This window comes from Aulostomus chinensis, chromosome 3 (assembly GCF_037954235.1).
Source record: "Aulostomus chinensis isolate RoL2024-O1b breed Wild chromosome 3, RoL_Achi_v1.0, whole genome shotgun sequence".
NCBI classification, from domain to species: domain Eukaryota; kingdom Metazoa; phylum Chordata; class Actinopteri; order Syngnathiformes; family Aulostomidae; genus Aulostomus; species Aulostomus chinensis.
Genome location: NC_141322.1, coordinates 23,424,373 through 23,451,174, shown reverse-complemented (window position 1 = coordinate 23,451,174; position 26,802 = coordinate 23,424,373). Strand labels below are relative to the sequence as shown.

Sequence of the window (26,802 nt, the reverse complement as noted above, 5' to 3'; positions counted from 1 at the left end):
AGCATCATACACAACACTTAAAACTATTAACCTAACTGGTTTCTCAGCAGTCTAGTAGAATAGCACATTTACACAAGTGTTGATTTGTCCAAATCTCTAGAGAATTCACCACAATCTGGAGCCCAGAGGACGCATTAAAGCATTAGTAACTTCATGTTTGCCTTTACTTTCTAGTATTTACAGGTGTATAACTGTCTTAATCCCTCTAATCTTAACCTTCAGGTATGTCCAAGCAGCAAACACACAGACTGCCAAGCTAAAAAAAACAACAACTTTACAGCAGGGAGCCGGAGTACCGGAGAGAACCCACGTAGGCACAGGTAGAACATGCAGACTCCACACAGAAAGATCCCGTGCCTGAGCCAGGGCTCGAATCCGGAACCTTCTTGCTGTGAGGCCCATCTCATTAATCATTTCTTGTAACATTACCATTAAAATGGAAGTGGTACGTTAAAAAAAGCACTGTTATTGTCTCACCAGCCTATCGATGACGTTCTGGATGGTGTTGTACCACTCTCTGATCAGAGAGTCCGTCTCAGACTGCAGCAAAAACTCGTTGCCCGTCACCGTCCTCAGCTGAAACACACATTTGTTAATAGTGTTAGTGCTAGAGTGTGTGTGTGTGTGTGTGTGTGTGTGTGTGTGTGTGTGTATACATCCTGTCTTAACACTACTGTCACTCAAGACTGCAGAGACCATTTTCAAAGATCCCCAGTGAGGATTTTCCTCATTTTGTTTTTCCCTCTGTCAGTTTCAATTTCAGTTGGCGTGTTTTGGACACACTGACTTAACACCTACACTTTTCAGGGTTTCCATGTGGGACTCTCACTTCCTTCACTGATCGGGGCCCCTTGCTGACAAAAATAGCATTCTATATTTAGTCACTTATCTGCTTTCACACATTTCTCATCGTAAATTTGGATGACAGCATCACATCAAGTCGAACGATTCATGAAGTCAGGACATTTTGAGACGTTATGCTAAATGTTTCATATAAAGAGGCTCTGAGAGGAGATCGTGCGTTTCTTTCAGTGGGTTCAGTCTCAGCACTCTTCTTGTTTCCGTTTTGTTTGTCACCTTGAAGACATTCTTCTTGCTGGACAGCTCGTTGGCCCAGTGCAGCTGAGCTCCTCTTAAATCCACACTGCTCTCCGGGCGACTGTTTCCTGGTTTCTGTATAACAGATAGACCCCAAAAAACATCCCGTTTAGGTATTTCATCAACACTCAGCTGGCTACTTTGCCCCATATAAGTTTATATTTAATACTTGGTGTCTACTGGGATAGTTGGACTGATTATTATAAACATCTTTCACATAAAACTGTTTGTATGACCTCCATCCTCCATGGTAGTCAGTGAGAAGTGCGAGCATCTTTCCTTCAAAAGTCATCAAATATATGAAGTTGAGGACCTAAACTAGACTAGAAATAATAATTATCATCCTCTCACAAAGCTGACAATGAGTAGAAGTGGTGTCAACATTTTGTTCTGTTCGCTGAAGGGACATGGAGGGACAGACGTATGCCAACATTTCCTTGTGCTAAGCTAGCTAATGGTCAGCTCGCTTCAACTCCCCGTTTCAAGCACAGAGGAGAGGAGGGCATCTGTGTTCTTGCCTGGCTGTGAGGAGGATTGGAAATAAGTGTATTACCCTCCAAAAAAGTTTTGTCATTTTATTCCCCATATAAAGAGAAAAAGTGAAATGTGAGAAATAAGGGATATGTAATATATATTAAAGTCAAGGTGAGGGTAAACATTGAGTTTGTGCAAAGTAACGGATTTTTGCGCAATGAACAAAAATCAGCTGAGCTGTGCTGCAGGCAGTTCTATCGCTGAAGTGAATCACCACAAATCCTGGCTAGATATTGTGTAATCAGGATCAAACTTGGAACAACACTTTTTTTTTTGAATAATTGTGCAAGGATATAATCTGGACTAAAACCATTAAACACAACTTTTGTCTGAGCTCTTACCCAGCTGGAAGGTGTCTGTGATTTCGGATCTTTGAAGAAAACCAGACTGTTCCCGACCAACACCACCCAGGACGGGCTCCAATTTTTCCTACGAACCAACAAACATGCACTTACTCACACACTGTACACACACAAAATAAATGTTATCTAATGTCATGTTTTGTCTTAAAGAGAGAGAGCCTCTTAATGCATCACCTGAGTTTTCGACCGCCTTCTGCAATCTTTGTCTTGTTCAAGAGGCCGGCTTTCTCCAGCTCCTGAAAGAGTAATTAAATTGCACTCAAATATTCTGTATTTAAGTGTCAATATTTACTCTGTAGTGATATCCTACAGTCAGAGGAGTTGGAGATGACTAGAACAATAAAGGTTAGATGTTGACAGTAAACTGCAGGGGTTTTCCTCTGTAATATACTGCATCCTGAGCAAACTCATTTAACTTGACAGTTGCATCATTCAAAGAAGAAGAGCTACTCTATAATCCCCTACTGTGGTATGGCCCCATTTAGGGTGCAAGAGAGCTGAATTAATGGTAACTATAAAGTTTTACATGTTGAGTACTAGGGCAACAAACTGAGAAAAAGCAGCGATGAAGACAACTGGTATTCATTTGTGAAGTCAAAGGCAGTTGTTTGGTTTTTTTTCTCACTGGTGTGCAGCCATCACTGTCTGGGGAGCTTTCAGGAGATGGAGGCTCAACGATGATGTTGGTCACGTTGCACGAATAATCTCCGCACTGCTGGACAATCTGAGAGACAGGATTGGACAGGTTTTGGTTGCGTTCTGCATTTTGTGAATACATGGCACACAGATTCCAATAATGTGTGTGTGAGATGTGGAGGCGAGTACAGTGTACCTTGCCATTCTCAGGCAGGATCATGGACTTGGAGTGGCTGAGCTGCTGCTTGGCATCATGCAGGGGTGCAGAGTTTTGACACTTTGGATCGGTATTGCTGTGCGCCATTGTGCAGAGGGTGTCAGAGGAAGCAGCACGTTGCATGCTCTTCACACAGGTATGAAGGTCAGGGTCAAAGCGTTGGGAGGGGTAGTCAAAGGAGGAACAGACACAAAAAACAAAGATCAAAATGCTGATTTATTGTGTGTAAAGCCTAGGTGTTTTTGAGATACTTCCTGATTCATATTGAATGTATACTTATGCTTTGCAGACACTCCTTCCTAGATCAACCCTGATGAGCTCAAATCAGGAACAAATAACAGCACAGAGAAAGACACCCTACAACTCTAATTTGTCTGTCTTTGACGAAGAGCAACACCGATATTGCAATAACAGACCTAGTCTAACTGTATATGCTGCAAACATCAGCTGACACATTCTGGCTTCTTGACTTCACATTTTAAGTGTGTGTCAAATGATGAGTGTGAAATGATCACACATGCCCACACAGACCTTTACAGAAAAGCAAAAAACCTGTAGTTTCCTTCACTAGCTTAGCTAATTTTCATAAGATGAGCTGCTGCAGTGATGAACATGTCAGATATGACACCTGCATGTGCATCTGTACTTTTCATGCAAAACAGTTATGATCCCATGCTGTGGTACAAGAATTCAGAATCTCTCTCTCTCTCTCTCTCTCTCTCTCTCTCTCTCTCACACACACACACACACACACACACACACACACACACAAATGTTCATATTCACTCAACTTTTCATGCAGAAACAGCCATAATTAAGTACCTTTCCCAATCTCTGTAACCTAGTTTCAACAATCAGACTAAATATCCCTCCTAATGTTTGCCATCTCTTCATGCAAGGAGGATTAGCACTAAGAGCCAAATCTGCTTCTTTGCTAAGAGGAGGCCTTTAAAAGGGGCTTTATACCAAGTGCACCCACACCCCACTGTGATGCAACATGTAGCAGCAAGAACCGCTTGGGTAACAGCCTTTTTTTTTTACACCATGAGTTGCTATTTCACCACCTTAATATGCATAAATGCTGATCTCTGGGAATCTAAAGAGTATAGCTGGCATTAATTTAATGTATTCTACAGTAATACAGTGGAGATGCAGTTTTTGCAAATCTAACAACTCGAGTTCATTGATTTTCATGAGGAAATTACCCTCAAAGCCCTTCTAGCGCTGACAAAACACAGTGGATTACCTTCATGGTGAAACACAGAAACCATGACAATGAGGGAGTAACCGTCATCTCAAAAATAAAGTTGTACAAAACTGATTGCAGTGATTTTTGAGTGAGTTTTACCAAGTCCCATTTTGTTACACAAATTTGTCCTGTCGAGTGACAAAACATGAAAAACTGGTGCAACGTGTTCATTCATTTTACTCTACAAGAGACGTTTCAACAAGGTGAGATTCAATCGATACTCATGGGTAATGAATGCAGTAAAGAAGCGTTTAACCTGTTTCATCTGCCAGCCATGGTCTGCTTTCCTCTGGTGGCTCCCGAACAAGAAATCAGGTGACAACTGAGAAAGTGGAAAAACAAAGGCAGCGAGCACCATAAACATACATGTATAGTAATTTTAATACAGTTTTCATCAAACTATCTTCCAGGCTTTCACACACATGACCCTTAGTGTGAATGTTGTTTGGAAATAAAAGCAGCGTCAGGAAATTTAACACATCGACACACCGACACACACCGACACACGCACACACACACAAATGCACACACACACATATAAAAACAGGATGCTGACAAACATGTCAGTCATGAAGCCCAGTTTCCAACACACACTGATACAGGCCCTCTCTACACTGCTTACATCCTGCCAGTTTAAAATGTTCCATGCACACACACACACACACACACACACACACACACACACACACACACGCACACACACACACACACGTGCGCACGCCCTATTCACCCTAAAGTAGAGAATGGCAGTTGCCCAGTAAGAATGAAACAAACATCTCATACTACTTATTTGACTCGAACATGAAAACATGATGTGTGACTTGAAGTTGCGGAACAGGTCACAAGTGAACACGATCACAGTAAAAGAGACAAAGTGCGGGAGCGCCCATTAAATGAAACAATCACTTCCATTCAGCAGACTACAGCCACATAAGAGTCCACAGTAGAAAAACAACAACATGACATTAACATAATTTCTCTGTAAATCTAAACTAACTTACAGCTGACGTGCTCATCATCACTCAACGCGTAGCTCATCAATCCAACTTGTGTGAATCTGTCGAGCCCTCAGACCAGTGTCCTTCCATGTCATGAAACTTTTTTAACCCAAGTCACACTATAACACCATTCATCTCTCCCTCCTGCCTCAGCTTGAGTCTACTTCCCTATTTCAGAGGGAAGCTAGTTTTTTATCAGCACGTACAGCAGTTCAACCAGGAAGGTGTGGATACCACTAAACAATCATACCAGACCTTAACAAATTTTACCACATTAACCACTGCCCAAGAGCTCTTCATTGCATGTTATAAAAGTGCAAACAGTGAGGAAGAAGCATTAACACTATCTATTTAACAGAATGACACAATATAAAAAGTGAAAAACAGTTTCTCTCATGTTATAACGCAGACTTTGAATTAGTTTGATATCAGATGGAGGGAGATACACCTTGTAGCCAGAAGGAAGCTCAAACAAGCTTGAATACATAGAAAAATGTACTTTGATGAATTAGATATATGTTCTTATAGGGGGAAAACAAATATACAGCATGAGGGTGAACTTTATGTATATTTATTAAGCAACTACATATTTAAAACCTAACATATGCACAAGAGCTGGAGTATACAGATTTCAAACTGCCCCACAATTCTTCCTTTTTTATGGTTATGACCATCAAATAATGAAAATATCAATTGATAAAATATCTTTACCCTGTAAAAGTTGAAGTAAAGTTAAGATAGTGGAAATGTACCTTTAGTAACACAATATTAACAATATGATCTACCATTATCATGGGGAAAGTTTTTATGTACATAAACACTATTTATTGATAGATAGATAGATAGATAGATAGATAGATAGATAGATAGATAGATAGATAGATAGATAGATAGATAGATAGATAGATAGATAGATAGATAGATAGATAGATAGATAGATAGATAGATAGATAGATGATAGATAGATAGATAGATAGATAGATAGATAGATAGATAGATAGATAGATAGATAGACAGATGGATTTTTTTTAGGTAGATAAGTAGATTTAGTGTATTGAGGATTTTTTTTTTTATTCCTTAAAAATCCTTATAATACTAACTACAAGAGTACAAGTATCATGTATATGAGGTCCAGTACGAGTAGAGGTAATGTCTTTACTGTTTTAAAAAAATAAGAAACCATACAGTACAGAGAATATGTTGCTGTGTTGGGTTTTAACACCTGGATCATACACACACACCCTCACACACACATTAGTGCATTATGCATCATTGCTTGAGCTCCTGCTTGGTAATACATGTACCAGTGAATATAAAGTGACATATATAGGTCAAAAGAGTGCATCTCACACTAACTTGATGGAGGAATCACGCCTTTGATCATGTGCGTTTTTTGATGAGCAACATTACATTTGAAATACTGACGCAACATTGAGGCAATGCAACCTTGAGATGCAAAATGCTAATTTCTACCAATCTGGATCAGCTAGCTTCTGTCACTGTAGCCCATAGATGTCATCACTGATTCGGTGGACAGGTCACTTTAAGTCCCTGACAGCTGTTGCAGAACCCCCCCCCCCCCCCCCGCCAAAAAAGTCTGAAACAACAGATGTACCTCCTCTCTCAGAGTAGATAAACATTCTTTTAAGACGAATGAAAGAGTGGAAGTTTTATGGTGACGACATGTGTCAGGTCATGACGGGGTTTAACGCTGATGAGAAGTTTCAGCGAGTGGTTTAAATTTAGCAATGTTTTGTAATGTTTTTGGATTTAAAAAGAGCCCTCTTTGGCTCACTGTGGCCCTAATGGCTTCTGCTCATCTGCATCAGATCAAGAGGCATTACCTTGTTATTCCCTTCGGGGATTAGCCCAACAAAAACACCCTGTGAGAGGAAGAGGAAGCGTGTGTCAGGGGGCAGTTAATAAATAAATAAGGCAGTCAGTCAGTCAGTAAACGATGGAGCAACAACCAAAATGTAATCCCCTTTTTAATTTGGCTTCACTCAGCTTTCCTGCCTGCTTTAATCTGGCACACAGTCCTAGTCTGGACACTCCGGTGCATTGTGGGTGACAAATAGAGGCTGACAATGGATTCTTAAGTAGAGCAGGGATGTATCTCACTGGGGTTTTGCTCTGTCTGTGCATGTTTATAGCCAAAAATTTTACTTATACAATTTCATAGATATCACAATAAGATATCATAATTTAAACACTAAGTTAAGAACACAAAGATGTCTAATAGCCATTCAATCTATGACATTAGCACATTGTACACAACTGCTTCAGTCATGACTTCCTCAACAAAGACAATTGAAAAAAAAACTAAAGTGCAGTTGAATTTTGTAGTAGGACATTCAAATTAATATAATATATTTTTATAAATGTTGAGGTGTACCCATACAGTGCCCTGACATGAACCATCCGTGAGCAGTTCTGACTGGCAACAGAAGGGAAATCTGAAGGTTTACCATTGTTGAACTGTGGGGAATTCCAATGTGATTAGTCAGTACATAAGCAGGAATGCATGTGTGGATTTAAACTGTTATGAACCATTTAATGTACTTTTTAAAGGTTTTTGTTGCCAAAAATGTCACCTCAACCTGCTCTTGAAGTTACCTCACAAATTTAATACTTTTTTCTTGCCATGAACTCACCTTAAAATAACTTCATAAGGCTCTTAAAAAGTTGATTTTAAATGCCAACCAGTACAGAGTGAAAAAGCAGAGAGCAACCAAAGAGAACACAATGGAATTGTTTTATGTATAGGCGCCCCGCCGGTTAGCTAGACATGAAAGTGGAAGGGTAAATGTGTGGTCATTGTCCCATGTAAACACTATTATTCATTTCCTCTCTAATCTTGAGAAAAACTTGATTTCATTATCAAAAATTCTCCTCGACTGAAGTTTACCAGCATGAAAGGTATTACAAGTACCAATGACGCTAATTTAGAAGCTACAATGGCCTCTAAACCACACAAAGTGACAGTGAGGTTGAATGTTGACGTGCAGTAAAGTAGTCTTACCCTGTGATTAGTTCCACAGCCAGCGCCAGAGAGTGGGAGTGACAGATGGTTTGTTTCCCTGGGTAAAGTTTGGGGTTGCACCGGATTGACCTTCCGGAGAAACGGGAAAACAAAGATTGCAGAGGAGGAAAGTTATTCCTATAAACACAGCAACACCTCAATTATGGGTACATTTGCACATATATCAACAAACACTGAACGCTAGAAGGGTCACAGAGGCTTTCACAAGTGTGTATTGAAAGGTGTTTCTGTTAACTAAAGCTCTCCAGGTTCCAAACTTACTTAATGTGGGACAGTTTGTCCCAGTCTAAAACTTCACAATAATAGGCTTCATTTGGGTCCACCACCATGTGAGTTAATATCAGAGAACCCTTTTCAACCACTTTCACTGAGTTTTAGGTCATTTCCAGGCTTTTATGAAGCAGCATTTCCTCTATGTGGTGGTTTGCGTCATTTTCCACCTAAAACAGTGTAGCATCAGCAACAGGGATGGTGACAGGTTAAAATGACCTCGACCCATACATGTTGGACTGACATCACACACATCCCGTCTCTAAAAAAAAAAACCCTCTGTGCTTTCATCACAGCCACTTGTTAGATGACTTTTGAAAACATTGGCTGACAAAAAAATGTGGAACACTGTCTTAATCTACAGATAAAACAAGCTTTAAAAACGCAGAGACCCCTGCTTATCCAAGGCCAGTTAGAAACTACATAATATTCACCAATGCTCCAAGCTTTGCATTCAATACGCCAAAGTTTAGGTGTCCTATAATCTCTGTCTATGCATTTCTCTCTGCATCAGGTCAAATAAGTACAGAGGAAATATGCAAGCCATGTTATTCTCCTTATGAACTTCTCTGGCTGAAAATGTCCCTGTTCAAGCTGAATCAGTCAAACTATGTGAGCATATAAATGAGGAAACTCTTTAATCCTACACTCTGACCCTTTTCTATCCTGTCCTTTGAGAGAAAAAGCTTTCATCCAGCGCTGAAAATGCCCACCGTTTCAATTTCTAAGGCAATTTTAGTAAAAAAAAAAAAAGTTAATTCAGGAAGAGCAAGAGAGTATGTGAGTTGCTTTACATTGTTGGCGATTCGTCCACGGGATCGACGTGGAGGCTTCCAAGATCTCTCCTTGGTAATACTATTGACGTAGTAGCATCTCATAGTGTTCGGGTCCATATACTGCTCCCACAGGTCCATGACCTGAAGAAACTGCTGACCCGGGGCAGGGGTAGGTGGCTCGGGCTGCAAGGAACGCCTTTCTGGCTGAATTTCATTGTAAATCGGGGAGTCCTGCCAGGACAGCTGGGACAGATAGGACTCTGTTGGGACCTTGTGGGCAGAGAGTGGAAAATATGATTCAGTTCCTTCTGAACAAGAAACAGAAATACACTGTCCACAATTGTTTGTTTCTACAGTGCAATATCCACAAGTGTGGCTCTGTGTATCTGTGATGCCAGACTTCATTATATGTGTTTTTTGGGGGGGTTTGTGTTGGTAAAATTGAGGTAATATTTACTTTAATATCCTACATATATTATAAAACCCCGGGTGGCACGGTGGTACAGGGGTTAGCACTGTTGCATCACAGCAAGAGTGTTCTGGGTTTGAGCCCTGGCTCAGGCACGGGGTGTTTCTGTGGAGGATAAACAGTAGAAAATGGATGGATGGATTGAAATTTGTCCTTATGGGTTTTATAAGATACATCAATTTTCTACTGCTTATCCTGTTAAGGGTCGGGGGGGGGGGGTGGAGCCTATCGCAGCAGCCTTGAGGTGAGAAGCGAGGTTCACCCTGGACAGGTCACCAGTCCATCGTAGGGCCAACACATAGAGACAGACAACCATTCACACTCACAGTCACACCTACGATGAATTTAGAGTATCAATCAGCCTCGTCCTCTCTTGATGTCTTTGGACTGTGGGAGGAAGCTGGAGTACCAGAGAGAACCCACACAGGAACAGGGAGAACATGCTGACTCCACACAGAAAGATCCTGTGCCCGAGCCAGGGCTCAGACCCGGAACCTTCTTGCTGTGAGGCGACATTGCTAACCACTGCACCACCCCAAATTTCAATTGTGTTTCAAAATATATGAGCTTGACTTGACTGCCTGTAACTAGAAAAAATGAGTGTGTGTCTGAGTGTTCAGAGCAGAAAGAGAAACACATAAATCCCACGACCTCTTACTATGGAATAACATGTCAGACTTTGGATTAAAGCAGAGCTTATAGAAATTCACGTGGTCACGCGGCGACTAAAGCAACGGCAACATGAAAGAAGCACTACAAATCCACTGAAATTAATTGACAGGCCATGCAATGAAGATCATCTTTCCATGAAATATGAGACATACATTCACTAACAGACTGACTGGTTAGATGGTGGATCCTGTTTACATAACTCATTGTCTTGTCAGACAATGACTGAAGGGAACGTGTGTACAGTATGCATCATTTGAAGCTCATATAAAAAAAATACTCTAGGTGGCAGCACTGAGTCTTGAGCTGGCCTGTCCCATAGTCCCATAAAGAAATACAAATAAATAACAACTTCTTAATTCACTCCCATTTGATGATCATTAAAGCTAAAAACTCACATTTATTAATCCTGATTTGTAGTCTTCTAATGTAAATATACTGTAAATAATTGTTTCTTTTTTACATTAAAATTATACAAAAGGGTCTTTGCAAATGATCAGAAATGTTCCTCTTTTTGCCTGCTTGTTAGGTTACATCATAACAAAGCAAAAAAATACAACAACACCTAAACCAACTACTGAAGCCACAAATTATGGGCAGTGTTGCTAGCTGAGAATTTAAAGAGCAATGAACACCACACCAGCATCAAACCAGATAGGCGACTTCAGGGGCTGGAATCTGTGTCACAAAGGAAAAATGAACTCAGAACATTTCTTTTATATCATACTAAGCGCCGTCTACAAGAGCTTTGGTTTCACTGTGTTGGTAATTGCTAGGTAATTGCATTTAATACTTCATTGAGCACAAAAAATGAAAAAAAAAACTGTATTAATCACCCTTATCTAAACTTGGCATTGCCATTTTAACTGTGTGTGTGAACCACACCAAAAAACGCTAAACTGTAAGTTGACCACCTCCTAGTAATTCAGTGGCCTGAAACTGCAGACTGTATATGTGCACACGTAACAGTCCTGACTTCATGTTATTCAAAAAAGAAAGACAGCGCACACAGCTTTTTTTTTTTTTATAAAGCAATGACTTGCAGCCAAAGTAAAATCACACCTTTGATCATCCGCTGCTGAAATAGATACAGGGACATTTTTCTTTGTGTTTCCTACGTGTGTGTCCACATCCATTTGACACAGTGTTCTAAATAAACACACAAAAAAACCAAACAAACATAAAAATAACCTTTAAAATGCGACTTCTTATCTCCTCTAATTCAAATGGATTTTTCACCCCTGAATGATTACAATTTCACTTAATTGAAATCATCGACAGTGTGTCAGCACTTTGTGGAAGGGCTGGCAAAATGAATAAAATACACGAGACGGTGTTTTATGGTTGAAGAATGAGGATTTAAGACTTGAATGTGGCTGAAATAATCCCGCTTACTGGGATTAAAGGTACAAACGAAGAGGGACAGATACACAGAGAAAGGGAGAGCGAGAGTGCTGCCATTTCCTATGAGCTCTCCACTTTTCCTAAATGTGAAGCCACTGCTGCGTGTGAGTGGCTCAGTGGAAGAGAAAACTCACTTAAAATATCTAGTTTGGGCGGAGAGAGAGACATAATCTGTGTTTCTCTAAGCCAACACCTTGCGTAGCCTCTGATGTAATCCAGAGGTGCCTGACGTCATCACTTGATCGCTGCTCTGGATTCTGGAGTTTATTCAGGTCAACTACTACATGAGATCAACATGCACACTTGCAAACATGTTTGTAGATCCTTTTATATAAGAACTTGTCCGGATCAAAAATCACATACTCCAGCACTCACTTTTCTCTGGGACCTTTATCTGAACACCTTCTGATGTTTATTTATGCCATACATGTGATTGTGTTTCACCCTGAAAAACATTTCTACGGTCTTTCTACCTCAGAAGGAAGAACATTATTTGATTGCATACAGACAGATGACCAACTGAAGAAAAAGAATAAGAAATGACAATGCTGACATCTGTGGGGGGGGGGTCAGTGAATAATGCGATGAGAATCTGGTGAACCATATGCTTTGGTTTTCACAGCCACCAGATCTCAGGCTGCCGCCATGGTCATAAAAGATGAGCGGATATGTCCCTCCATTAGAGACCCAGAGACTCGCAGAATCTCAGCCGACACGCACTGAAGCTGTTCTGGCAGCTTGAGGTGGCCCAACACCCTGCAATGACTGACAGTTTTTAACTTTAATCTCTAAGTGTTTGATATATCGATGGTCACTCTGCCTTGCAATGGGGCTAAAATACAGCGGCTGCTTTATTAGTTTTGTAGATTGCACACTTAATATCAGAACCAAGGACGAGAAGGTGTACAAAATTCATCCAGTTCCACACCACATTTAACTTTAGCTAGATGTGACGGGCCTGTTCCCTCGGTGTTTTACTAATAGATTTGGATTAGAGGAAGCACGAAATAACAGCTGAATACAACCTTCACGCTCGACTGTTGTCTGGGACTTTATGGTTATGAGATGAAAATATCCATCTCCTTGGATCTTCAAAACTATCAACTATAGTGGTAGTAGGTTTGACTGATGCTGTCAGTTACAGTATTGGAGTACAGAACGCACACATCCACAAATCTTTCACAGACTTTGTGTTTTACTGCCTTGAACTTTTCGTCTGTTAGATGTTACTTCAAGGAACACACCAATTTCGTGGTAAATACGCTTTCAAGATTTTTTCCACGGGTAACCATTGCATATTGATGTATTCTTCTTTGAATTTCTGCTCAATATTTGTGCAGCAGCCTTATGATAATCTTTATTAGGTCTGATTTTTACGTTAAAATCCACTGGGAGCTATTGCCCTACAAATCTTTTGCTATGTTTTTGTCTGTTGTGAATTCTCAGCATTCTAATATTTGACAACAACAAGAAAAGATTGGACCAAAAGTGTTTAAGGAACTGTGTTAGTTGCACCCCCTACCTGCAGATGGTTATTCTTGCTGGAAGATCCCACCATGTCCCACTGACTGCAGGACTTCTTTGGGACCCTGTGGTTGACACGACTGCTGAGGCTGCCGCCCACCTCATCGTAGGGATTCTCCATCATATTTTCAGGCAGGTTGCTGGAGCTCTGGCTCCGAGTGATCATGGGGACCACCCTGGGATTTGACAGCTCTGTTTGAGCTGCTGAGGTGGAAGAAGACCCGGGGACCAAGAGGTGGCCTGACGGGGAGGTGGATGAGTTCGGGGTAAAGGTGAATCCAGACAGAGGCATGGTTGGGAATCGGCCTCCACTTGTGCTGTTATTGTCCAGCCCTTGGAAGGCACTGTTGGAGGTCAGGTTCTCCATGGAGCGGTAGAAGGGTTTGTTTGCTGTGAATGGAGGAATGTAAAAATCATTCTACAAAGACCGAACAACTTTTCTAAACCATAAGCTCTGACTCTGCTTCGTACTCTCACTCCTTACTTTGGTGGGGCGCCCTGTAGATAGAATCCGATGGGCTTGGAGTGAGCGACACTCTTGGTAGTGTCCTGATGTTGGAGTTCAGCGAGGCAGACATGACCAGGCGTTGAGGCGACGGCATCAGGGCAATGGGTACCTCTGTCACATACGTGGCGGGTACATACAAGGGCTTGGTTTTACTTGCTGCACCTATCCTCCGCACCTGTCAACAAATAAACACAAGCCCAGATAATTTCTAGAAAACAATCATGCTGTGTGGAACAAGTCTGCTTCCTGTTTTCCAATCGGATTCTTTTTGGTCTTCATAGCTTATATTGCTTTCTCGGTGGCAGTTTCACAGGAGGTACTGGGAGAAATAACTGTTTTGCAATGTTGCACGAGTACAATACTCCATTGCTTCACAGAAAAAAATTGAAAGTTTGATTTATATGAATCAAGCCTCTTGATTGGTCCAGATTTTACTCTCTGGATAAGATAATAAAACCAAATCTACAGCCTTGCAAGCAGCTGCACGAGTCTGTACCAATAATGCATTAGGTTGGATACCTACATAAGTGACCTAATAACCTGGTGACATGTTATTCTTTTACATTTATTTTCATTGTGCGCCACATACAATGTACCTGTAGCAGCTAAGCTAGTGCACAAAATCCATTAAAATGATCCTTAAATAGTCCTCCAAAAATGTTTTCTTGCCTGAGAAAAACAACAGCGTCCAACAGCTTTAGAAAAACAAAATCAAATTATCTGTTCTGGACATGGTTTCAAAGATTAAAGACGTGAGACGGTTTGGGAATGTTGGAAAGTAATAGGAGACATACTGTTTGATGTCTTCTTCACATCCTCTCTTTAGAAACCAATAGAACATCGCAGATGCTTTGTAAATGAATGATAAACAAAAGAAAGAAACTGTTTCCTCACTTGCCACCAGTCTGCATTGGTCTTCCTGAGGAGAATAAACCGTTCTCCCTCTCTTATGCAGACCTGCCTTCCATCAGCGCCACGGTAGTTGTAATCATACTGGGCCTCAAGGACCACCGTACCACTGGGGACCCCACACAGCGTCACCCCCCTGGTGTTCACCACGGATGCTGCAGCAGGTTGCTGGTGCCCCACAGACCGCCGCCATGTCCCAGACAGCATGGTTCTTCAAGGACGCCTGTTCAGCAACCTTGGCTGAGAGTGCAGTGATGATTGATGGGGATCCTGGTCGGGTTAGCACGGGGCAGGTGAGGGTTGAGCCAGGCTAGTGCCATGCTCTGAAACATCAACAGATGAAACAAAGATAGATCATAAATTTCAAATGATCTTTCTGTGGAAAATAGCTTCCTAAAACATCTTTGGGCCAGGTTAAGACCCATTAATACTTATCAGAGCTGAAGAAGATGTCTAGATATTAACAATATGACACAAAAAGCAACAAACCTCACATTCTTGAAATAGAAATGAGTTCATCTTTGTCATCTTTGCTTTTTTCCTTAAAATCCTGACAGACATGAGTAAAGCTGAAATGTCAATGCACATTTTTGCACACCACTTTCCTATTGTCTCTTCATTCTAGAAGAACTAAGAGAGGCGTTTTTGTGAATAACTCATGTGTTAGGAAGACGCAAAGAGCACCCAAAATAGCATCGTTCTCTGTTTCTCCACCTGAGCCAGCATCCCGGAGCCACCCCCAGCTCTACCCAAACAAGACCCGCTTACATAAGATAACATTCAACTTTCTGCTAGAAATATCGCAATACAGCCTCACAGAGTGCATGGACCCACTCACGACCGATCTCACACACACACGCACACACACACACACACACACACACACACACACACACACGCACATGCACATGCACATGCAAATACACACATACACAAGCAAAGGGGAAGATCCCATGGCACCTAGCAACAGGGCTTCAATCAGCATCAGGCCCAACCCATCTCAGTGAGGAGAGGAGAAGCAAGAGAAATCCCAGAGAATTAAAAAGTGAAATGCTTGTCTTTACTGTGGAAGTGGTGAGGCTTGGAATTAAATGTAGTAGAAATACAAAAAATGGGAGGGAGATGAGTCAGATTGAGTAACACATAACCTGACATAACCTGATCAAAAGCAACACATAAACCAGTGTGGAATATAAGACGAAGAGAGAACCTGGGCAGTGGATGAAGCTGATTGGAGCTGTGAAGGCAGTGTAATGAAGGGCAGGGTTATCTAGCTGAACCGCCATAATCCCACTGTTATTAAAGTACACTGGTACAGGAATGAATCTGTGACCTCTCAGGCCACTGAGAATTACTATAAACCACCCACCCCCCAGGATAAGGGAGGAGGGACCGCCTGAGTGGCTGGTGACACATGCAGGAGGCTCAGAGTGAGAAACAGGAGCACTTACAAGATACTTTGTTCAAATGTGATGTAATCGTCAATACTGCACCATTTTGGAAAAACATCCAACTTTGATAATTTCTCTAATATTATGACTCATAACTAGCCTTTATAACATTTATGTAAATATGGCACCTTCCTGATGTTTAAAAATTTCAGTAAGCCATATTTCTATGTGAAACACCATTAAAGACCATTCCATGTTAGGAGTGTTCACTCTGTTACATTAGCCGATACAGCTGCGCGGTGTCTTGGTGTAACGAAATGAAAAAGACTGCGCCTCATTAAATGCATCTGCAAGTCAGGTTTGTTTACGCTCTTGGCAGAATTGTCAGTCATATGTATATTATTTTACACAAACAGTCAAACGCTTTAAGAACACCATGGTTTTTCAGAATTTTTTATAAGAAATTCAGTTCCTTTAATTTTTCCTGAAGATTTTGCAGTTCTAGTCCTATCTTTCTCTCTGCCACTCGACCTGTCAAGCCTGCAGCTTAAAGTTGTCGGAAATGAAACTGATACTTGCTGACCTGGACCACAGTCGCTCGAGGCCGTCATCCTGTGAGCCACCTGTCAGCTATTGACTGTCTGAAACTTCTGTGGTGACTGTGTTTCTGTCTTTGACCTCTTTCTGTCAGGTTTCTTCCAGTGGAGTTATGTTTAATATAAAAAAAAGCAATAAAAATCACGTTAAATAAAAAAAAAAGGTTTAAATAAAATTAATCAGTTTTAAAAATGTAGGATGTGGCGCGAGCTTCTTCATTCAGAGTCCCCACTTACATATACTCATGATTGATTGTTTCCTTATGAGAAGAAGAAGCAACGAGGTTGATGTCTGTAGCCGTCTCTGCAATATACCAGTGTGTCAGACATGGAGCGTCCAGGATAGACTGCAGCTCTGTTTGAAATACAAAACCTGAATATATGGGTGTTTCCTGTGTGTTTGGGATTCATTATTATTTGTGTAGTCTAATAAAATATGAAATACGGTCAACATAAACCTTTGCACAAAAACTGAATTAAAAACAAATGAAGAAAGAAAAGCTGTATACTTCTCTGTCTTATTGATGAGGTGACTGCACACACACATACACACACACACACACACACACACACACACACACACACACACACACACACTCCTGTGGTAAAGCACAGGACAAATGTCAGATCAACAAGTCATGCAAGCAAACAGGAAACTGCATAGATACGTACATCAATGTTCAACCACAGTTTGGGTCATATCCTCCCTTTATTACCGTGTGTTTTTGTAATGTTAGACATCAGAGGTAGATTTGTTATTTTGCAAGTGATACCTTGCCCACATTCCACGACCATTCTGCCAGACAGAGGATATAGGAGCTGTTTATTACATATTAAAGCAAGTTAACTCTATTTGAACTTGGGAAAGAGGGACAACAACCAGAGCTCAAGACAGACTGACTGCAGTCCTGTGAGCTGACAAAACAACCAGTAGTCCAGCTGATTGAGTTATTGACTTAAACACAGAGCTTCCTGATACACAGAGCTGCATGTTAGCGATGGAGTATTAAGAGGAAACGATGTTCCGTAGGCCATGCTTTACGGTCTGGCTACATTACCATACTCTGATACTCCTACAGTAGGATCATTTAGCTTCACACTTTAGTTCAAATACACTTTCAGTCGCAAAAACATGAATGTGACAATCTAAATTGGTTAGCCTGCCATGAGTTTGGTGCCCGATCCCTTTAAATGCAGGAGGTTGGCCAATAAACTGGATGTTCCATGCAGTTTATTTGGGCTGTGCCCAACCAGGCACTTTAAGTCAAGGCTGGTCAGCATATGCTCACCAGCGAGTACCCATCCAGGCAGACCTGGCTCCAGGAAGACGCCCAGGTATCCCTTTTCCATCCAACATTGCTGCGTTTTCCAACTGACTGATTATCAAGGTTAACTAAATTGCTCTGAGTCCAGACCCTCAAATGAGATCTCTTTCCATCTTGGGAAACCCTACCCTGGAGGTATATTTGACATTATCCAGCCCAGGAAAACCTCAGGGTTCCCCCAGAAGGAGTTGGGTCTACCACATGTGTGTTGCTGGGGAGAGGGATGACGGGTTACCTTGTTCTGCTGCCACTGCAATCTAGTCACAGAAAATCGACAGATGTCCCAAATGACATCCAGACAAACAAAAAACGAACAAACACAGCGTGCCGTCCAGCTGGCCGCACCTTCTTATTTCATATAGTCAAGGATTTACCTACAATTCCATATCAAAAAGGCTGCTAGGAAAATCACATAAATAATAAATCGAGCCCTGCACAGGGAAAACGAGGCCAGACCATGTTTCTATTTACAGGTCAGATGGTAGTTGAGAGAACACTGGTGTGATACACCCAAACACACAGAGAGGCCCATATGGTATAATAGACGGGCACAGACTCCCTGTGTCAGGGTGTTGAGGGGGACTGTGCCAGGGGCTGAGGACACAGGCCTCATGGCATGAAACCAAGAATACAAATGGAAAAACGGAGGAGAAAATGTTGGCCATAAGGAACAGGAAAAGACAGCACAATCTTTGCATCTACTGTACGTCAGCAAGGTCACCAACCCATCGCAACACGTTTAAATCACTGCCATCAAGCAAAAATGGAAGTGTGACTTCCAGCTGGTTTGACTACCTGATGGAAGATTTGGGTTTATTGAAAAGGCTTGACAGAAAACAAGCTGCCTCTTGCATCACTCATCAACAGACATACATACATGGAGTTAATCCCAGATCCTGAAAGGCTCCTGTCCTGCCTCTCCTCATTGAACCCCTGCTGCCCCTGACTTGCCCCATTTAGCAGCATATCGCCTAAGAGATGATGACAGCAAGAGTGACAGGGACAGAGAGCATCAGCTGGCTATCACGCATTCATGCAAAAAAAAAAAAAAAAAAATTTAATTTGAGAAACACAGTGAGAGGTAGAAACGGGGGGGGGGCTGTGTACTGACCAGTAGTCCAGCTGGTTGATTGAGTTATTGACCCACACACAGAGCTGCCTGGTCAACAACAATGCCAATTGACATTAGAGATGCTTCACATTTAGCACAACTATCATATGGATGTTAGCGATGCAGCATTGAGGGCATTACATAATACAGGCAACTGCATGTAGATTAGATATGCATGTTTAAGTGTCTACAGCAGTTGGAGGGAGACAACCGATCGAGATTTTCGAATAAAACTGTCCCACATCTAGAAATGTCAATAATATGAAGCGTGTCATACTTTGCCAACAACTAATAACTTTCATAAGAAATGCTCACAGCTTTATAAGCCTGTCAGTAGTTTTCAATATTGTAATACACAAAATGTCTATCAATAGTTTTAAAGCTCCTCTGGTTAACCCTGCAACATGCAGATGTCTGAATTTAAACATTCTTGTTTACATTCCTCAGTGTTTTATCAAAAAAATTGATACTACTACAATATGAGAGTGAATATTTTGAAAATTACTTTGTGATTTTGGTGACGGTGCATGTTTAAAAGTCAAGTTATCACATATTTGTAGTATGTACCTTGTTGAGGGTCCCTGTGCACTCGTCTCACAGACATCTGCAAGAAGACCCTCCAGCTCAGTGGACTGCATGTTTGATGAAAATGAGGTGGCAGCTTGTTCGCCGCCTCACGACAAATATTCCCCTTTTTTTTAACAATCGTTGAGTTGTTGTTTATAGAAGAAGTTCAAATCTGTGAATACATTTACCCTTTCTTTCTCAATACATGAGATTCTCTGGAGGAAATGGTCAGCTCTCAGTCTACTGCATCTCAGTTTGGGCCAGCTATGGGGAGCATTTTAGAATAAAGTGTCATAAATGAAACAAATGAAAGTAAATTATTGTCAACATTGTTATTTTGACCTTGTACACATTGAAACTCTTACATATAAATCACATGGCTTTTATCCTAAGAAACAACAAACAAAAACCGCTCTGGTAGAAGAAATACTCGTCTCTATCACATTATTTGTGCTTTACCCCATGATATACTCAGATTCAGGTAGATCCTGAAATATATTCATGGCAATTTTTTACTTTCAGTGTCTGTGGAAAGCAGAGACTCATCGGAGAGAGAGAAACACCCACATAGAACAAAGTCATGATGCAAGTATATTCAATATATCACCCACCTCTATAATCATGTATTACGTATTATAATGCTAGGGATTGAAACAAGCAGATAACGATGGAAAAGCAAAGGATGATAAACAGTGAGATTAAAATAAGAAGTTCCTCTGTGGCGCCAGTTCATTCTGGCAGTCAAACCATCTCCTAACAGGTCCACGAACCTCCAGGACAGCTGTACAGGCCAGTAAGACTCAGTTCCTGGTGTGATTGTTTGGGCACCTAAACGTCACATCACGGCAGGATGTGAGGAGTGTGAAGTGGGTTGGTGGAAATGTGGCATCATATCGTATCCATATTCATTCTATATGTTTGAAGTCGAAAGAAGGCTTCTTTAATAAACATGGATACGCTGTCTTCAAAGACAGATGGGACATGGGAAATAGAGTATGAATGAATGAGGTACTTCAAAGGGTATCTGCATGTCATCCTACATTGGAAGACACATAAAGTTGTGCACACACACATGCACACATGCATGGAATCACACACACACACACACACACACACACACAAAAACACACAAACTGTGCTAAGATTGACGGATTAATCGAAAAGTAACTGCAAATGAAACATGAGTCAATATTTGAGGGAAGTATGGTTCTTTTCATTATTCAATATTTAACAGAAAAATATATGGAGATTATAATGGTGAGATTTATGTTTTCTTAAAGTGACACATTATGGGTGTTATGTATCATTTGTGGATCAATTAACTCACTGTCTTCAATTCATGAAGATGTTTTTTGGGTTTGTTTGTTTGTTTGTTTTGTAACCCTGCATGATTTCTCTGTGAATTTAGAGTTCCGAAAACGCTCCCTTCATACTTGTTGCTGGAAGCTAATGGAGACGAAGATGAACAACAGCAAAAATATTCAAAGTGTACGGGATTTAGAAGTTACGCTGCGCAAATGTCAACATTGAGTCTGACAAGTGAATGAACTGGAAGGCTCGACTGAGAGGGCGCGCCAAGTTCAAACACATCATGGTCACTACAACCATGCCATGAAGCGTCGAACAAGAACATTTTCTCTTGAGAGTATAATCAGGCAGTTTTGGGATTGCACTGGAAGATGCATGAAGGAGTTTGTAAATGGATGTATTTTATGGTTTGACTCTTGGAAATCTTTGGTCTCCATTACCCTCCAGCAACAAGTGTCAAACTGGTGTTATCTGAATTCTTGATCTCATCAAGAAGTCATTAAGAGGAAAAAAAGGAGCTGAATTCAACAAATCTAAAGGTGAGTAAGTGTAGACATGATTTTTTTTTTGGCTGAAGTATCCCTTTAAGCATGCAGAATACTACTTTTAAGCTCAAATATCCCTGCAGTATCACAATACCTAATTTAGATTTCTATTCTTGTACACATTTTGCCTTAACACTATACAGCACTTCCTGCAATTTGGATACTTCTCTCTGGGCCATATTATTATTATTTTAATAACATGTTGAGTAATTGTTCAGCCCTAAACTAGGCTTTGTAAACATCTATAATCACAGGGTCCACTGGAGAAATAGAATATCAGTTCGATTCAACTGAAGCCTTTCAGCGGAACAAGTAACAGTTATGCGGACCCCTGGATCAAACAAATGCTCATATTTGAATTCTTCTTCCTGAAGAACTGGATTCCAATTGGTTTTTTTTGTTTTTTTTTTATGCAAACAAGCATCAAATCCCTGTGGGAGGGGAATCACATGGCTAATACATGAAAGGAGAATAATACAGTTCACATCAATTTCCTGTCGTGTTTGTGTTTTAGAGTTTCCCGTTCTATAACATGTGACTGCACCAAAAGTCCGTTTTAGAGCCTTAGATCCACAACTCACATGAGGATAGACTCCATCGTTTTTGGAGAACAAAGAAATAAAGAAATTCCTTGACATGAATTCATGTATTAATTTAAACAATCCGCTTAAAATCAGGCCACTCTCAGCTTAATGACGGCTTCTACCAAAGACAGCCAAGTGAAACAGCATTTACATTGTGTATGAATGTACAGTTATAACTACGAGCACTGATGTCTCTCTCTCCATGAGACACATGCCTCAAGCCAAAACAGCCTTTCATCCTCCCAAATCCATGCATTATTGATGATTAGACCAGAGAGAGACACTGAAACACACACACTGCCTTTCCCAGCGTGACGGCTGGCTGCCTGGGTGAACATGTACATGAATGCATGTGTGCGTGCGTGTATGTGTGTGTATATGTGACAAAACAGGTGGGCTGGATTCTTTCAGAGTGTAAGTGATTAGCTGTGTAAATTGTTAGCGGACCAATCAGAAACTAGATGATGACAGTGAAGCAGTCATTGGCTAGTCGCTGATACTATCATCATGACAACAACCTCTGTGACCAACTACCATCGCCAGTGTCACCAGTGTGTGTGTGTGTGTGTGTGTGTTTGTGTCTTGTTGCACATAACAACATTTCATATGTGTGATGCCATCATTTCAAGCGTTTACTGACGCAATAGTTGTGTTTACAATGAACCCTGCAGCCTGCATCGACACGCAGTGAACTTCTTAAGAGAGTTCTCCTTCCCTCAATTTGAATGTAAACAGCGACGAGACAGAATGCGTGTTTGCCAGTTAGGCGAAGTAGCGCAGGTTTGCTCGGGGGGCATTTAAACTCTTGAAAGAATTAATTCAAATATCATACTTCTAATTAGTTTATGCATTTTGTGGGGGGAAAAAGAAAGAAAAGTGAAAAAAAAACAGCAGGAGGGCTTTCAGTGGAAGAAGCTTGTTTTTCACACAAAAGAATAATAATTAATGACAAAACCTCCCTTTCTAAATTTGTCATGAATGAGAAATACAGCCGACAGATCTAAAACAACAGTCTTTTTTTACATACGTTACTCTTTTCAAATAGTTGATTAGTTGCTTAGAGACCAAATGACATGAAAATCCTAACACATTGTCAGTGTTCATACATTTTTCTTTTTCCAACAGAGAAAAAAAAACAATGATTTACAATGATATTAAAAGAAAAAAACAGCAAAACTGAATAATAATTGCTAAAGGAACCATGTTTAGATTTTTGGGGAGGCAGAAACCAAATAATTAAATAGTACGAATACCAGTGCATTCAGTGGCAAATGTCACTGCAGAAAAGAAATTTTGATGGAAATGGCAATATTGGAAAATTGCCCTTAATTTAATAAAATGTGTGAGGAAGTTTTGCATTCTTTGAGTGAATGCACAAAAATAGAGGGAAATCTGTTTCCCAATGAGCTCTGACGTAGTAAATCTTCCACTGGCACGACTGACCAGCTCTTCCTGGCACAGGCGTCTTTCTGGATATTCCCAAACTCTGCAGACAGCATGCAACATGGCCAGTATTAGCTGGCACCAAAGAATAATTACAACTTGCCTTTAGTAACTCCTCAAGACTTCCCTCCATGTTTCACTTATGAAGACATGAAGGGCTCATTTGAAGCTACTAAAAAAACTAAAACACAAGGAATGAAAATACTGCAATGAATTCAGTTTCTGCTACAAGATCCTTCTAAATACTCATGGCTTATTACTTTGAGTTATGAGCTTGAGTCCTGCCTCTCATGTGCATCACAATGGTGGCACCGGACTACCCAGAGTGACTCACACAGCTGCAGCTCTCATTTCTAAATGAGCATATTCACACACATATACCAATGAAACAGCGAGTCATGCTGTGTTAATTTTCATAAAACATCCAACCTGTAATGACTCCACCTTTACCACTACAGTCGGCTTTCAAATAAAACTGAAGCGACGCCACATAAATGATACACAAATTAAAGTGACTGGGCTGGCGAGCTGTTGCTGAGTCTGAGCGGGAATGTTCGGTGCATCGATGTTTCTAATGAAGAGCGCTGAGGTCCATTGATCCACCAGGGATGAGAGTCGAGCTGTCAAAAGCTATCAGGCAAGTCAAAGACCCACTTTCAGCGCCGCAGCTGAAGTCAGCACGATATCACCAGGGCACAAGTAGGAGCAGCTAAACTTCCTGAGGCAAACACGGAGAGGAGCTTCACACGTAGACACATCTTTGATGATTTCAGGGGCTTGTTCAATAAAGAATCATTACAAAAGTACGCAGTCTACCAAATATCAGAGGGTAGGATGCATCACAGCTTCCCGGAAAGAATGCTTAAAAAAAGCTGAAACCACAGAATGTGCTGCATTCTTTCACAAGTTTGCTTGAGTAGAAAACAAAATACCTCTGGTGGTGCTGGTTTCCATTAACTCAACCATTACTCAACTCATCATTTCAGCCCAAAAACATACGTGTTCAATTTCCTTTTTGATTATATGAACCAACATGTTTATTCATACACGTAAACGTCAGTGCTGCTTCAGCACTTTTTAACAGTAACACCATCTACATGGTGATATCTTGAGTACTGTTTTCCTTTGTTAACAGTGACAGCAGAAACTTTTGAATGGATACCAAAAGCAAATGCATTAAACGTGATTAAAACAGAATACAGATGTGGACTGAGGTGGAGCTAGGATGGTTTTTGTATCTATTCTGCATTCAGACTAAACACGCAACACGTCTTCCGATTATCTACACAAGATAGCGACCACATCTTACTGCAGTCAGACCTACCAGTTACAGTACTACAATAGTATCAAGCCAACCGCCTCTGGCATACACAAACTGACCAAAAAGTGAACAACATCTCTCTCAATCTGAGCAATATAGTCTCTTCAAAAGGTGCAACATAGGGCAGATCTGTTTAAATTGGCATTTCTGATCGATTCAGAGCAGTGTTTAGACTAGGGTTGGCTTCCATTCACATTTGAACCGATGTCATTACAAGCACCCAACTGAGCTTTTTTTGGTACTTTACTTTCCATGTAACGAGGAAAAGGTAATTTAACTTGAAAACAATAAGTCCGAACTTTCCAGGTATGCTATCAATGTTATTTGCAGTATTCTACGTGTGTGTGTTGTGGGGTGGGGGTGTTAAATACGGTACACCTTTAGCCTCTGGATACATTTTGTGTTCGACCACTCATTGCCTCAGGTTAGATGTGTTGCTATGGTCAGCTTTGCATTTGAACAGCAAACATTGCGGCGACGGTTGTGTGTCAAGTTCATGAAGTGAAACCACACCGAGGGCTGCGATCCGCTCAACATTCACCCGACTGTGTGCCAGGTTTGAACACACCAATGACATCACTTGGTCGCACTCTGTCTCTGTATTAAACATAACTTTGATAGATTATGACAAAGAGCAAATACACCAAGAATATACCATAATTTTGATCCACTCTGGAGGGCGACGTAAACACAGCAAGGTCAAGAGACTCATTAACGTCAAGTTAACTAAAGCATAACCAATCAAACCAGCATATAAATGCCAAAAATTTTAAAATCCATTTGTCAGATGTGGGAGTTCTTGAAGAGCCAGATGCCATAAAACTGCACGCAGTGACACAATGGTGCTGTGGCTGTCACTTGGTCTGTAAAGCAGATAAGTGAGATAAGGTTTTCGTTCCAATGTGTGATCTGCTTCTGTGTCATTTTGCTCCACAGCCGACAGTTTGCATGCAAGCTGAAACACATCTGACGCTATGAGAAATATACCAAAGACTACAGACACACACACAGAGCAAGTCCCTATGTTGCAAAAATATCCCAGGGCACCGGAATAATCTGACTAGTAAACACACCACGAGACACTTCAATCTCTCTGACACTGCTGTGGAGCGAACCAGTAATTACAGTAAACTTGCAACCCTCCTGCTAATACTGCACATGGTTCACTTTTAATCAACGGCGTTGCAACGGGAGAATTATCTTTCAAGCTTGTGTCGTCACAGGCTGGTGAAAAGGGGAACACATTTCCTGCTTTGCACGGACTTTAGAGAGATTATGGAACAGCAACAATGCAATGTGTCAGTCACAGTGTTTTCCTTCAGCCCTGCAGTTAACCTTTCCATGCGCTGATGGTTAAGTATATAAAGGAGAATTCCCCGCCAAAACATTCCCACATAAAAGGAGCTTCATCATATTTAAAGATTCTTATCAGTGTGACATTTAATGACGGGGACAAAGCATGAATGGGATTCTGGCGTCATCACTGCAGTGATGACATACACTAGAGTGCATCATCATCTGAATGTATAAATGAAAGAGACATATACAGGTGGCATAGTAGATGTCAGGCAGTGAATATGAGGGGGGGATGGTTTGAACAAGAAACTCTCAGAGGCAGTGAAAAACATTCTTCCACAGGAAATGGTTGGAGGTTCAAGAGTGAAAGCGTGCTGCTGCATTACACTGGCCTTTTGTTGCAGAGCCCCAGCTGAGTGTGAGCTGTTGTGACAATGTAGACGGCACGTGACACTTTGAGGTGGAGACATATATTGTTTTGGAGAAAGAAAGCTTGATGTTTTAGTAACTGCATGACCTATTTGTGGCTGTATGATCTAATAGCTGAGAAAGGTGGAGGGCTAACCTGTCCCAGCTGATAAGGAACTGCTAAACAACCAAGGCTGCAACACTGTATTTAAATGCCATGATTGTGCCACGTGAGTTTGAA

General features: G+C 41.0%; 1 protein-coding gene across 4 annotated transcripts in view; it reads right to left on the bottom strand.

Moving 5' to 3' along the window:
- Window positions 1-26,802, bottom strand: part of arhgap9 (Rho GTPase activating protein 9) — a 40,007-nt gene that overhangs the window by 11,749 nt on the left and 1,456 nt on the right. For 2 of the 4 annotated variants that reach the window (XM_086199812.1, XM_086199814.1), the window contains exons 2-14: window positions 14,652-14,989; window positions 13,734-13,932; window positions 13,248-13,639; window positions 9,202-9,453; window positions 8,117-8,206; window positions 6,939-6,977; window positions 4,353-4,418; window positions 2,827-2,973; window positions 2,620-2,718; window positions 2,169-2,230; window positions 1,974-2,061; window positions 1,078-1,173; window positions 478-576 (exon numbers count right to left, since the gene is read on the bottom strand). In XM_086199812.1, the coding sequence (XP_086055938.1) occupies window positions 478-576; window positions 1,078-1,173; window positions 1,974-2,061; window positions 2,169-2,230; window positions 2,620-2,718; window positions 2,827-2,973; window positions 4,353-4,418; window positions 6,939-6,977; window positions 8,117-8,206; window positions 9,202-9,453; window positions 13,248-13,639; window positions 13,734-13,932; window positions 14,652-14,873 (1,851 nt within the window). In that variant the 5' untranslated portion in view covers window positions 14,874-14,989. The remainder of the gene's footprint in view (window positions 1-477; window positions 577-1,077; window positions 1,174-1,973; window positions 2,062-2,168; window positions 2,231-2,619; window positions 2,719-2,826; window positions 2,974-4,352; window positions 4,419-6,938; window positions 6,978-8,116; window positions 8,207-9,201; window positions 9,454-13,247; window positions 13,640-13,733; window positions 13,933-14,651; window positions 14,990-26,802) is intronic. The other 2 variants (XM_086199811.1, XM_086199813.1) reach the window with 1 other exon arrangement.